The sequence below is a fragment of a genome, unplaced genomic scaffold (assembly GCF_019419815.1).
Source record: "Pyrus x bretschneideri cultivar Hongxiangsu unplaced genomic scaffold, Pyrus_bretschneideri_v1 Contig8, whole genome shotgun sequence".
NCBI classification, from domain to species: domain Eukaryota; kingdom Viridiplantae; phylum Streptophyta; class Magnoliopsida; order Rosales; family Rosaceae; genus Pyrus; species Pyrus x bretschneideri.
The window spans coordinates 8710413-8722988 of record NW_025999820.1 but is presented as its reverse complement, the minus strand read 5'-3'; the positions used below and the strand labels follow the sequence as shown (position 1 = coordinate 8722988).

The 12576-nt window shown below is 38.1% G+C and overlaps 3 protein-coding genes across 4 annotated transcripts; 2 read left to right on the top strand and 1 right to left on the bottom strand.

Annotated features, from left to right (window-relative positions):
* Positions 1-2890: 2890 nt before the first annotated feature.
* Positions 2891-5151, top strand: LOC103967774 (GDSL esterase/lipase EXL3-like). The gene is made up of 5 exons (XM_009381069.3): positions 2891-3200; positions 3415-3545; positions 3618-3851; positions 4367-4622; positions 4900-5151. Exons 1-5 carry the CDS (start codon positions 2891-2893, stop codon positions 5091-5093), a joined length of 1125 nt encoding a protein of 374 aa, XP_009379344.3. The 3' UTR covers positions 5094-5151.
* A 1350-nt stretch (positions 5152-6501) lies between these two features.
* LOC103967772 (translation factor GUF1 homolog, chloroplastic) lies at positions 6502-8675 on the top strand. The gene has a single exon (XM_009381068.3). It carries the CDS (start codon positions 6542-6544, stop codon positions 8588-8590), a length of 2049 nt encoding a protein of 682 aa, XP_009379343.1. The 5' UTR covers positions 6502-6541; the 3' UTR covers positions 8591-8675.
* A 236-nt stretch (positions 8676-8911) lies between these two features.
* Positions 8912-11639, bottom strand: LOC103967779 (F-box protein At4g35930-like). Of its 2 annotated transcripts, none has more exons than XM_048575511.1 (5): positions 11442-11639; positions 10663-11188; positions 9748-9822; positions 9540-9649; positions 8912-9458 (listed from the first exon to the last, which is right to left on the bottom strand). In XM_048575511.1, the coding sequence occupies exons 2-5, from the start codon at positions 11011-11013 to the stop codon at positions 9209-9211; spliced, it is 786 nt and encodes a 261-aa protein (XP_048431468.1). In that variant the 5' UTR covers positions 11014-11188; positions 11442-11639; the 3' UTR covers positions 8912-9208. The 2 variants fall into 2 exon arrangements, with proteins under 2 accessions (XP_048431468.1, XP_009379351.1); XM_009381076.3 differs by having other exon boundaries at positions 10663-11136; positions 11442-11638.
* Positions 11640-12576: the final 937 nt, after the last annotated feature.

The window sequence follows — 12576 nt, the reverse complement described above, 5'->3', positions numbered from 1 at the left end:
GAATTTAATGTACCTAAATGAAGAAGACAAAGTGCATCGAAATATATTGTATAACAAAAATTAATTTATCTAAATGTTTACAACAAAATATATTACGATAAATGAAATGAAAATGAAAATTATAATGAAATAAAATTAATACATTAAAAATTAGGAAGAAAAAGAGAAAAAATTAATAAATTAAAATATAATTAATAAATGAGGTTATTAATGTATCAAGGAACTGAAATTAGATTTTGATCTTACTTATGGTGTGACATCCCACATCGCCCAGGAAAGTGATCCTTAAATGTATATTCCCATCCCTACCTAGCACGAGGCCTTTTGGGAGCTCACTGGCTTCGGGTTCCATAGGAACTCCGAAGTTAAGCGAGTAGCGCGCGAGAGCACTCCCAGGATTGGTGACCCATCGGGAAGTTCTCGTGTGAGTTCCCAGAAACAAAACCGTGAGGGCGTGGTCGGGGCCCAAAGCGGACAATATCGTGCTACGGTGGTGGATCGGGCCCGGGAAGTGGTGCCACCCGGGCCGGGATGTGACAATTTGGTATCAGAGCCTAACCCTGGTCGTGATGTGCCGACGAGGACGTCGGGCCCCTCAGGGGGGTGGATTGTGACATCCCACATCGCCCAGGGAAGTGATCCTTAAATGTATATTCCCATCCCTACCTAGCACGAGGCCTTTTGGGAGCTCACTGGCTTCGGGTTCCATAGGAACTCCGAAGTTAAGCGAGTAGCGCGCGAGAGCACTCCCAGGATGGGTGACCCATCGGGAAGTTCTCGTGTGAGTTCCCAGAAACAAAACCGTGAGGGCGTGGTCGGGGCCCAAAGCGGACAATATCGTGCTACAGTGGTGGATCGGGCCTGGAAAGTGGTGCCACCCGGGCCGGGATGTGACATATGGTTTTAATCTAAAGGATTCTTTAGAGAAAGACCCTTGAAACTTGTATTTTCAAACAAAAACCCAACTAATATTAAACATTCAAATAAAACCCAAATTTTACCATGTAGATAAATACATAACCAATTATTACAACATATTTACAACTTATGCCACAAAACCCTAATTATGTTAATAAATATTATTACTCATCCTAATTATGGTTAGCAATTAACCCATATGGAAATTTTAACCTTTTTGTTTTATAAATATTATTAACATATATATATAAATATATATTAATTTACCCATATTCATAAACAATTATAGGCACATTTTTTCGTATGAAAATAAGGATTCTTTGTAAAATCAGTTATTTTGCATCAAATAATATTGTTTGATAAAAAAAAAAAAAAACAAGAATCAATTGATATTCTTTTATTTTGTAGGTAAATTGTTTTACACATATTATTGCATACATTAGTCATTTTGATTTGTTATTATATATGCGTGCCAAAAATAACTTATCTATTTTTATATGTAAAGTATAAGTAAATTAATTTTTTATAAGAATTAAACAATAGGTAAATTATAAGTGCATTATTTACTTATAAGAATTAAACAAAAGGTAAATTATATTGTAGGTACATTATGTTTCTAAAAAAAAAAAATGGAAAATTGAAATTCACAAACAAAAAGTAGTAGATATATTATCTTTTCAATCAAATTACATTCCTTTATTTTGTAGGTAAATTTTTTTTAAAGCATTATTACATATACTGTCACATCCCGGCCCGGGTGGGACCACTTCCCGGGCCCGCTCCACCACCGTAGCACGATATTGTCCGCTTTGGGCCCTGACCACGCCCTCACGGTTTTGTTTCTGGGAACTCACACGACAACTTCCCGATGGGTCACCCATCCTGGGAGTGCTCTCGTGCGCTACTCGCTTAACTTCGGAGTTCCCATGGAACCCGAAGCCAGTGAGCTCCCAAAAGGCCTCGTGCTAGGTAGGGATGAGAATATACATTTAAGGATCACTTCCCTGGACGATGTGGGATGTCACATATACCGGGCACATTTTACTACTAATATATATATATATATATATATGCAAATGTATATTACTTTTAGTAGGAATTATGTATTGTAGGTACATTATGTTTGTACAAAGAAAAAACAATTGGTAAATTAAAATTCATAACCAAAAAGTAGTAGATATATTAATTTTTAATCAACTTACAGACCTTTATTTTGTAGCTAAATAATTTTACATGCATTATTACATATATTGGGCACATTTTATATATGTGCAATTATATTTTATTATACCAAATGTAGCTAAATTAATATTCAATCAAATAACATTTTTTTATTTTGTAGGTAAATTATTTTGCTTGTATTATTACATATACTGCGAATATTTTATTACTAACACATATGTCCAAATAATTTACCTATGTTTTTATGTAAATTACTCCATAGTTCCCCTTCATTTTCCATGTTTGGTAAGAAAATGGCAAGATTAAATTAAAATTGTCTAATTTTATGCAAATTTGGAAAACAATTACGAAATCTAAAGGAAAGTATAACATTAATATTTATTTATTTATTTTTGCCAGAAGCATTAACATACAATTTGTTATGATATATTAATATGCAATGAATTTAAACATTAATACATTTTTTTTCATTAATCCCTCCCTTCAAATCTTCATAGAATTAACTGTATAAATTAAAATTGTAATTAGGGGTATTTTAGGCATCTGAACATTGCAAAATGTGTAAAGTCAAACAGAATAAATAAATTTGCTTATGTGGAGCCTAGTCATTGGGTTTTATTCAAGTAAAAAAACTATGTCAGGTTTTATGTAAAGAAACTTGAGTTTCAAAGACTAAAATCATATTTTCAGTAATCTAAAAATCATCTTTACTAAGAATTAAAATGAAGTTTCCTATTGAGCTAGCCACATACTTACACAAATGCTTAAAAACACCTATGAAAACTTAAACATGCAGTGTATATTTTCACCCACCAAAGCAATGAACTTCCTCTCCCCAAAACTTCTTCCTTCATCATCTAAATCTTCTCTCAAACTTGTACCGATCGCCATAGTCTTGTTCTTGTACCGCAATGCTGCTGCTGTAGAGCTACCAAACAACGAAAAGATTCCGGCAGTGATTGTTTTTGGAGATTCAATAGTGGATCCGGGAAACAACAACAATATTGGCACGATAGTCAAATGCAATTTCCCCTCGGACTTCGTAGGAAAAAGGCCTACTGGAAGGTTTAGCAATGGCAGAGTCCCCTCGGACTTGATAGGTAATCTACCTATTGTCGCTGTTGTTTCTTACTTTTTACTAGCTCTACTGGCTCAACCAACAACAACAACCAACCAACCGTATCCCACTAAATGGAGTCGGCTGCATAAATCCTAAAACGTCATTGCGTACGGTTTTGCGCTAAGTCTTCACTTAGATCCAAGTACTGGCTCAACAAAACTGTGAAAATGATTAACCCTTTACAAATATTTCAGCTGAATCAGTTGGAGTGAAGAAGATTTTGCCAGCTTATTTGGACTCAAATCTGAAGATTCAAGACCTAGTTACTGGTGTAAGTTTTGCCTCAGGTGGCTCAGGATATGATCCCCTCACTCCCAAAATAGTGGTAAATAAATATAACCCCCTCTTTTCTATTTACTATTTCATCCTTTCTTTCTGTTAATTTTGTTTCTATCAGTCTGTCTTATCTCTATCAGATCAACTAGACTTGTTCAAAATATACATAAGCAAGATAAATGCAGCCGTTGGGAAGGAGAGAACGGCGACTATAGTATCGAAAAGCATATACATTGTGTGCACAGGGAGTAACGACATTGCGAATACTTATTTATCTACACCACTAAGAAGATCTCACTATGACATTCCAGCGTATACCGATCTCATGGTTAAATCGGCTTCAAGTTTCTTTCAGGTAAACATCGAACAATTGCAATTCGTGAATGTCAGCACTAGAAAAATAAATGGTTTGGTAGTCGTGCATTACCACTTATGTAGCCATCAAGTACTAAATTTGCAATGCCCTGCATCCTGAGATGCACATAAGCTTGGGATCCATCAGAATTTCAGACCTAGCTAAACGTAGTCCGGTTTGTTAGAGCAATGTGCTTCCCCCTTTTGCACCCAAGTTTGAATCCCCCTCACCGTAGTGTAGATTAGACTAGAATATTGCTCAAACAAAAATACAAAACTTTCATCAGAACTAGCCACCTCAGAAGAGTAACAATTGTCAATCTGCCGCATATTTCGGTATCCCAAGTTCCATAGATGAGCTCACCCATGCGTATCTTTTTCATTCTTGAATCTTGGGTGCCAAGTAATTGGGATTGTATGAAGAAGCTGCTCTGAGTAGTAGCAGAGATGGTTAAAGCGTGACACATTACGTCGTACCTTGCTATTTTTTAATGTGGGGAAAAAATGGAACTGCAGGAACTATGTGGACTCGGAGCAAGAAGAATTGGAGTTGTAAGTCTGCCAGCCATCGGGTGTGTACCGTCACTGAGAACACTGAGTGGAGGCATAGACAGAGGGTGCTCGGAGACTGCCAACCAAGCAGCAAGTCTCTTCAACTCCAAGCTCTCTGCCCAAATAGATGCCTTCAATGGGAGGCTGCCAGAAGCAAGGCTTGTCTACCTCGATATCTATAACACATTGCTTTCCCTCATCCAAAACCCTACTCAATATGGTAAATCACCATCTTGGTCAATTTCGGAAATAGTAATTTGCAAAAATACGTCAATTTCTCATATATGAGTTACCAGCAATGTTCTCTTACCACGCAAAGATTTAAGTTGTCATACTGTGAATCTAAGACCAAACATTTTGAATGTGAACCAAACAAGATCGATAGTCTAAAATTCACTTTTTTAGTCATCGTCGTAGTCTCGGAAAAAAAGAAAAAAAAAATTCCACAAAGCATATTGATCATACGGTTGGTACAATGATTTTCTATATGGTTTCAGGATTTGAAGTGATCAATCGAGGATGCTGTGGAACGGGAAACGTTGAGGTTAGCATTCTGTGTACACGTTACTCTCCGGGAACCTGCAATGATTCGTCGAAATACATATTCTGGGACAGCTACCATCCTTCAGAGAAAGGATATGAAGTCATCACCCCTCTGGCTTTCGATTCGCAAGTTCATAAGTTTTTCTGACGCCCCTCTCTCTCTCAAGTCTCAACAATCAATAAATTTCCAAGCCAGTTTTGATGTATTTCTCTTTCAGAAGTTTGAGCCTCAAATTGTTAGAAATTGATGTCTGTCTTTATTTTTTCGATAGAAATTGATGTCTGTCACTTTTTACCTTTTTATCACTCTTTTGTATTTTATTTTTTTTAAGAAACAACTGATGTCAAACCACGGTTATCTACTATTTTTGAGCTCAGAGATGCTATGGTGAATTTCACTCCTTTGAAAAATCAATGTGACATGAAATTAACTATTTATACTTCATCCTAAACAAAGTATAAACTTTGATGTTTTCATATCAGTTGTTTTCAATAGAAATTATGAAAATTTGCTCAAAAACGTGAAAATTTAGAATGTACCATTGGGAATGTCAAACATTGATTCAAACAAAATATGAAAGTTTCTCCAATGTTTAACTGATATATCAGAAATATAGAAGAAATCTGTCAATTTCAACCAAAATTTAAGTGTTTGGGGGTGTGCTATTCACACACCCCTTTTTACTTCTCATACACCCCTTATTAATTTATGTCATTTGATCTTCTTTAATTCAGTCGATCCGACGGCTACAAATTAAGAAGGTGTGTATGAAGTAAAAAAGGGTGTGTGGATAGCACATCCCTAAGTGTTTTTCCGACATGGGTGAAGTCTAAACCAAATGCCATAATACAATTTTTTTCAAGCTTCCAGCGAATTGTGTTATGACACTTGTTATACCGGACCATGTTTCAAGCTAAAGGTGGCATATCAACCCATTGGGTTGTTAATGCGTACCCATCAAGACTTATTTAGTTTGTTTTCATCTTACACCTTTATCATCACTACCAATCTCATCTCGATATTATATTGATATCAAATTAAACGGGTTTTAATGTACTCATTAATAACCAATGAATTAATTTGTCGTCTCTATTCCCAACACAATGAAAAATTTCTCGTGTCAGTGATGACTTTTTATAGTCATGACTTCTTTTTTAACTTGATAACCAAGTCCAAGTTGAGGATCGATCGTTACATTTTTAACACGATGCTCTTAGGTATAGCATACCGCTGTTTATAAGAAAGAAGTCGAGAAATAAATAGCAGCATGGGTATTAGCACGAATTAAAAGCTCTGTATATTCAATTAAATTTTTTTTGGTGATTTATGGTTGCGAGGATAATGACACGAATTAAAAGTTTAAAAAGATGCTCAAAACCAAATTAAAAGTTCAAATAGCAAAATAGAACATTGTCCAAAGTTTACAAGGCATTACTAAATTTTTCCCTTTAATTTTTTATTTATTTCTCATTAAAAAAATAAAAATGAAAATAGTTTTTACATGGGCCACACCATTGGTCAAAAAATCCAATCCAAAACAAGCTCTTAGCCCAACGCATTCATACAATTCAATCCAACGCCATAGCTTCTCCGCCATGGCTGCAGACCTCTCTGCTCAAACCTTCCTCCTATCCACAACCACCACCACACCCCAACGCTCCCAGCCCAGGACCACCACCTCCTTCTTGCCTTCCTCCTCTCTCTACTCTCACTCCAAACCCCTCCTCCACCTCTCCAAAACCTCCCGCCCCCGCCGTCACAGCCTCCACCAAGTGCTCTGCCAGTCCACCGGCACCCAACCCATTTTCCAGCTCGGCCATGACCGCCTCTCTAAGGTCCCCATTTCCCACATCAGGAACTTCTGCATCATCGCCCACATAGACCATGGCAAGTCGACTTTGGCCGATAAGCTGCTCGAAACCACCGGCACTGTGCAGAAGCGCGAGATGAAGGAGCAGTTTCTCGACAACATGGACTTGGAGAGAGAAAGGGGCATCACCATCAAGCTCCAGATTGCCCGAATGCGATATGCGTTCAAAAATGGTGAGCCCTATTGTTTGAATTTGATTGACACTCCTGGGCATGTCGATTTTTCTTATGAGGTTTCTAGATCGCTTGCTGCTTGTGAAGGCGCTCTGCTTGTCGTCGATGCTTCGCAGGGTGTCGAAGCGCAGACTTTGGCGAATGTGTACCTGGCATTGGAGAACAACTTGGAGATTATCCCTGTATTGAATAAAATTGACCTCCCGGGGGCTGACCCGGATAGTGTGATCAAGGAGATTGAGGAGGTTATTGGGTTGGATTGCAGCAATGCCATACTCTGTTCTGCCAAGGAGGGAATTGGGATCACTGAGATTCTCGATGCGATCGTCGAAAGAGTTCCTCCTCCGGCAGAGAATGCTGATAAGCCATTGCGGGCTCTGATTTTTGATAGTTATTATGACCCTTATAGGGGTGTTATTGTGTATTTTAGGGTGATTGATGGGAGGATTAAGAAGGGGGATAGGGTTTATTTCATGGCTAGTGGCAAGGATTATTTTGCTGATGAGATTGGGGTTTTGTCTCCAACTCAGCAGCAAGTTGAGGAACTTTATGCCGGCGAGGTGGGTTATCTTTCGGCTTCTATAAGATCAGTGGCTGATGCTAGGGTTGGGGATACAATCACTCATTATAGTCGAAAGGCGGAAAGTTCATTGCCCGGTTATGAGGAAGCTACCCCAATGGTGTTCTGTGGCATGTTTCCTGTGGATGCAGACCAGTTTCCTGAGCTGAGGGATGCACTTGAGAAACTGCAGCTTAATGATGCTGCTCTGAAGTTTGAGCCGGAGACTTCTAGCGCTATGGGTTTTGGGTTTAGGTGTGGATTCTTGGGGCTCCTCCACATGGAAATTGTTCAGGAGAGGCTGGAGAGGGAGTACAATCTGAGTCTGATAACTACTGCCCCGAGCGTTGTGTATAAAGTGAATTGTGTAAGTGGTGAGGTTGTTGAATGCTCAAATCCATCTGCTCTTCCCGAGCCTGGAAAAAGGAAGTCGATTGAGGAGCCGCTTGTGAAAATTGAGATGCTTACACCGAAGGAGTACATCGGTCCTCTTATGGAGTTGGCACAGGACAGAAGAGCAGTGTTTAAAGAAATGAAGTTTATTGCTGAGAACAGAGCATCACTCACATATGAATTACCCTTGGCTGAGATGGTAGGCGACTTTTTCGACCAGCTCAAGTCCAGAAGCAAAGGTTATGCAAGCATGGAATACACTTTTATCGGATATAAAGAAAGCGATCTAATAAGACTCGATATTCAGATTAACGGCGAACCTGTAGAACCGTTGGCAACCATTGTACACAAGGACAAGGCATATGGTGTAGGGAGGGCTTTGACACAAAAGCTGAAGGAGCTCATACCAAGGCAGATGTTTAAAGTGCCCATTCAAGCATGCATAGGATCAAAAGTGATTGCTAGTGAAGCTTTATCAGCAATCCGAAAGGATGTTTTAGCAAAATGCTACGGTGGAGATATCACAAGGAAGAAGAAGCTGCTCAAAAAACAGGCTGAGGGAAAGAAACGAATGAAGGCAATCGGTAAAGTCGATGTGCCTCAAGAAGCCTTTATGGCCGTGTTGAAACTCGAAAAGGAGGTATTGTGATACAAGAAGCATTTAAGGCTTCTAACATTGTTGTGTAAATGATAACTGTTTTTGTAGAACGTATGAAAAACTTGTGCATTTTCCATCTTTATCTTCGCATACTTGGTTTCCGACAACATTTAGGGTTTTCAAAAAGAAAGAACGACAATCACAGATTCCAAATCAAATGTAAACTTATGTAATGACAGTAATCAATCTGATGTTTTGTGTTAAATGTTGGACTTCAACAATATGTTGCTTCCCAAGAAATGAGCATGCTTACAGTGTTGTCTTTAGATTTACAGATTTAGGAGCATCCAAATGTTCATAAAACGTAAGAGAAATAATGAAGCTCTTTGCACAGAAATCAAATTTAGCATAAAATAGAAACAATATTTTGCTCGGAATACAACTAGCCATTGTTCCGAAACATGGAAATATACAAGTGACCAGTTTTAAAACTACTACTCTCACACCGTAATCTGAATTCTTTCGACTCCTGATTCAAATATGAGGTTCCATATCTCCTGAATTGCCCCCAGCAAACTCTACAAAATTGCATACTCCCTACCCTGATCACGCCACCTATAGATACGAGAAAGAAACTATATATACATATGGAAACATGAGGCAACGAGTTCAAAGAAGTTTGTTCTGAGCAACAGCCTGGCATAACTCGTCCTCGTAGAACAGAACTCGATTTTTGCACAGGGGCTTTGGTATGGCAGATGGCACCATGCATCTTGAGGGGAAATTTGACTCCTGGAAGAGAACTGCAGCAACCTGCCTCATTTCAGAGACTTTGAGGCGGGATGGTGGTCGGGGACCATGCTTCGGTGCTTTTGGAGTATGGGGGCTCCGAATCCATACACCATTCCCATCTCCCTTGCTGCAAAAACCATGTAAAACTCAGAAGAAGAAACATATTGGACAGAAAAAACAGTGACAAAACATAGTTTAGAACACGTACTTTAGAAAAGGCCAGTGCTCTGCGGGATGGGGTGTCATTGTATTCAACATCTCCTGTCTAGAGCGATCTGGAGTTGTATAATTAAAGTAGAACTGCCTCGCAATTACAACCTGTATCCAATAGTATAAACATTTTATTGTGTTCATATGCATATATACATATAAGTAAGCATGTATATAAATATATGGACAGAGAGAGAGGGCCTTACAGCTTTTCTAACCCGCTGAGAAACGTGAAAAAGTGCCTTCAGTTGGTCATGGTGCAGGTGACACAATAACTTAACCTTGAATTGCAAAAAGAGGAATCAGTACAAAAAGTACATGGATATGGATATATCAAACTGAAAAAATCCAAACCTACGTCTGTGAGCGCACATAAGAAGCAAGCAGTCACACATCCTGATCTATAACATGGAGAGTAATCATGCAACGTCTTTTGTATATCTAAACAACATCATAACATGTATCAGACTTAATATCCAGTTTCAAGTCGAAACTTAAGCACTGCACAAATTTGGTCCAAAATACTCATCAAAAGGAGAAAAAAGTAGAATCTATCTCAAGAAGGGATTAAAGGCTACGACAACTAATAATTTAGAGTCATAGATCAAAGACCTAACAGCTCTACTAGACATTCCAAAGCAATTTTGCGTACCTAATCAATATCCAAAACAAAAACAAAAAAAATCAATTTCTTTCGGCAAAAATGTTAACACCAATATGAAAAGCAAGAAACAAAGCAGAAACATTACAGATCTCAATTCAACTAAAACACAAGTACGCTCGAACACATTAAAATTAAAAACCCCAACCTACTACAATATTGTCTACGTTCATGGATAGTTTTTCCTCAAACCAATACCCTGATCAAAAAGTGGCACAACAAGATGTTGGTAAACCCAAGTAAACACAAATAAATCACAAAACAACCACCCTCTCCTAGACTCTGACTGCCGAATGTTCAGAAGTTGTGGGATGTCACGCTTACAAAGAGAAGTGATTTATACCAACATACAAAACATTTCTACAAGCACAAATGATGCTATCATATTTAACACAAACAAAAACATAGTCAACATAAAAACTGAACACTGGAACAAAGCGTTAGTGATAGTAAACAATACCAGCAAATCCATGGGAAGGGACTCAAGCCGGGACTCTGACTTGCAGTCTTCAAAGCGAGGAGTCCTCGGAGTTTTCAACAAACTATTCTGCCGAGCCAAATTCACAAGGGATAACATCAATGGGCTCTTATCAATAGCCTTATCTTCGAGCACCATGTCACCCTCAACCTTCTTGCTCTCAAACACAGCCACCCTTTTCCTCCCCAGATCAGTACAAGACTTACCTGAAGACACCTTATTGTACTTAAGCTGGGCAAGAGCACCCGGCTTCAGATACTTACCGCTGGAACCCCGCCGCTTCTTCTGTTTTGGATTCTTCGAATTCCTCTCCTTTGGAGACACTTTCCCCATCTTCCCCTCTTCTTGTTTCACCCCCAAATTATTTTGACCCAAATGCCCAATTTTTACCCAATAAATAAATCTTCAATCTCTCAATTCAATCAGAAAAACCTAAGCAGCCACAAACTATCAAATCTGAAACATAAGAATTCAATCTTTAGCTTCCGAACCATGGCAGACATTAAAGCTGAAAAAAAAAACAGTAAAACAGAAAAAAATTGCTAAACAATTATCGAATTCTAACTAACTATACATTTTTACGGTTTGAAATCGCCTCCAGCCCTTTTCTAATTGCAATCCGGAAAAACCAAAATCACATACAGAAAACTCGTCAGAAACCCTAGATTATTCAAATTCGAACAGACCCATAGTCCCTAGCTCGTCCAATCCACCAAAAAAAAAAATCATAAAACAAGCAAAAAATTAAAGAAATTTCATACCTTCCATAAAAAATCAAACCGAAACCCAGAGCAGCGCGAGCATCGTGGCCACAGAATTTGGGAGAAAATCCAAAAGTAAAAAATAAATCATAGGTAGCAGAGCAAACGCAGAGGCGGGGGAGGGAGGGAGGGAGAGAGAGAGAGAGAGAGAGAGAGAGAGGGAAAATGGGGCCGCTAGGGTTTACTCGATTTGAAATTGATGCAAATGCCCGCGAAAGTTTCACAGCAGCAGTTTTTTTACAAAATAAAAGCCGTAGAAAGTGAATTGTGTAATAATCTATGTTACTATTACGTGGCTCTCTGTTATTGGTCGTGGTTAACTGCAGAGAGTTGTCGGACGGCGCAGATTGCGTGCTGGATACTAAGAATCCAGATCCTTGACGTGAGAATCTCATGATTCATAAATCATGTCTGTTCATCGTATATCGTACGATCAAAAATTATTGTAAATTATTTTATTTAAAATTAAACACAAATAATATCTGACAAAAACTGATCATATGATATACAATTAACGAACACGATTTACAAATTCTCTGGATCCTCACGAAGAAGATCCGAAGAGGATTCTGTTGGAGATACTAACACTTTGGCTTGTTTCCTAATAGGGTGGACTATTTTGTAAATTTGAAAATTATGTTTGGAGGGAAGTGAAAAAAATAATACAATATGTTGAATAAGGAAAATAAACTTATTCCAAAAAAATCATAATTTATAAATTAATATGCATCAATTTTCTTATTTGGATTCATAAACATATAAATTTAGAATTTTCATGTGGAGTAAAACTTAGAATTTAGGACCTCAAATTTCTAAGTTTAAGTTCTATCTAAGTTTGTTCAAATTCAAATACTATGAGTGTGAGTTTAAAAAATAAAAAATAAAAAACTCAACTAAGAGTTGTCATCGCCATCACCCACCTCATCATTTATCATCACAGTTGCAGTCACCACCATATGTAGTTGTGCCCACCGCCACCACCCATTTCGATCACCATCGCCATTACCACACATCATCGTTACTGCCATTGCTACTACCACTACTAGCACATTTCATACTATTACCACACATCATCGTTACCGCCATTGCTAGTACCAGTACTAGCACATTTCATACTATTATCTTTCATTTATAT

What these genes read in the sequence shown, in the direction of transcription:
- LOC103967779 (XM_048575511.1), bottom strand. Translation starts at nt 11,013, where the DNA reads ATGGGGAAAGTGTCTCCAAAGGAGAGGAATTCGAAGAATCCAAAACAG. An exon ending in CCCTTCCCATGGATTTGCTG is followed by an intron (nt 9,823 to 10,662) that starts GTATTGTTTACT and finishes TTGCAATTCAAG; the next exon opens with GTTAAGTTATTGTGTCACCT. An exon ending in GAGCACTGGCCTTTTCTAAA is followed by an intron (nt 9,459 to 9,539) that starts GTACGTGTTCTA and finishes TGGTTTTTGCAG; the next exon opens with CAAGGGAGATGGGAATGGTG.
- LOC103967774 (XM_009381069.3), top strand. Translation starts at nt 2,891, where the DNA reads ATGCAGTGTATATTTTCACCCACCAAAGCAATGAACTTCCTCTCCCCA. An exon ending in CCCTCACTCCCAAAATAGTG is followed by an intron (nt 3,546 to 3,617) that starts GTAAATAAATAT and finishes TGTTTCTATCAG; the next exon opens with TCTGTCTTATCTCTATCAGA. An exon ending in CGGCTTCAAGTTTCTTTCAG is followed by an intron (nt 3,852 to 4,366) that starts GTAAACATCGAA and finishes ATGGAACTGCAG; the next exon opens with GAACTATGTGGACTCGGAGC.
- LOC103967772 (XM_009381068.3), top strand. Translation starts at nt 6,542, where the DNA reads ATGGCTGCAGACCTCTCTGCTCAAACCTTCCTCCTATCCACAACCACC.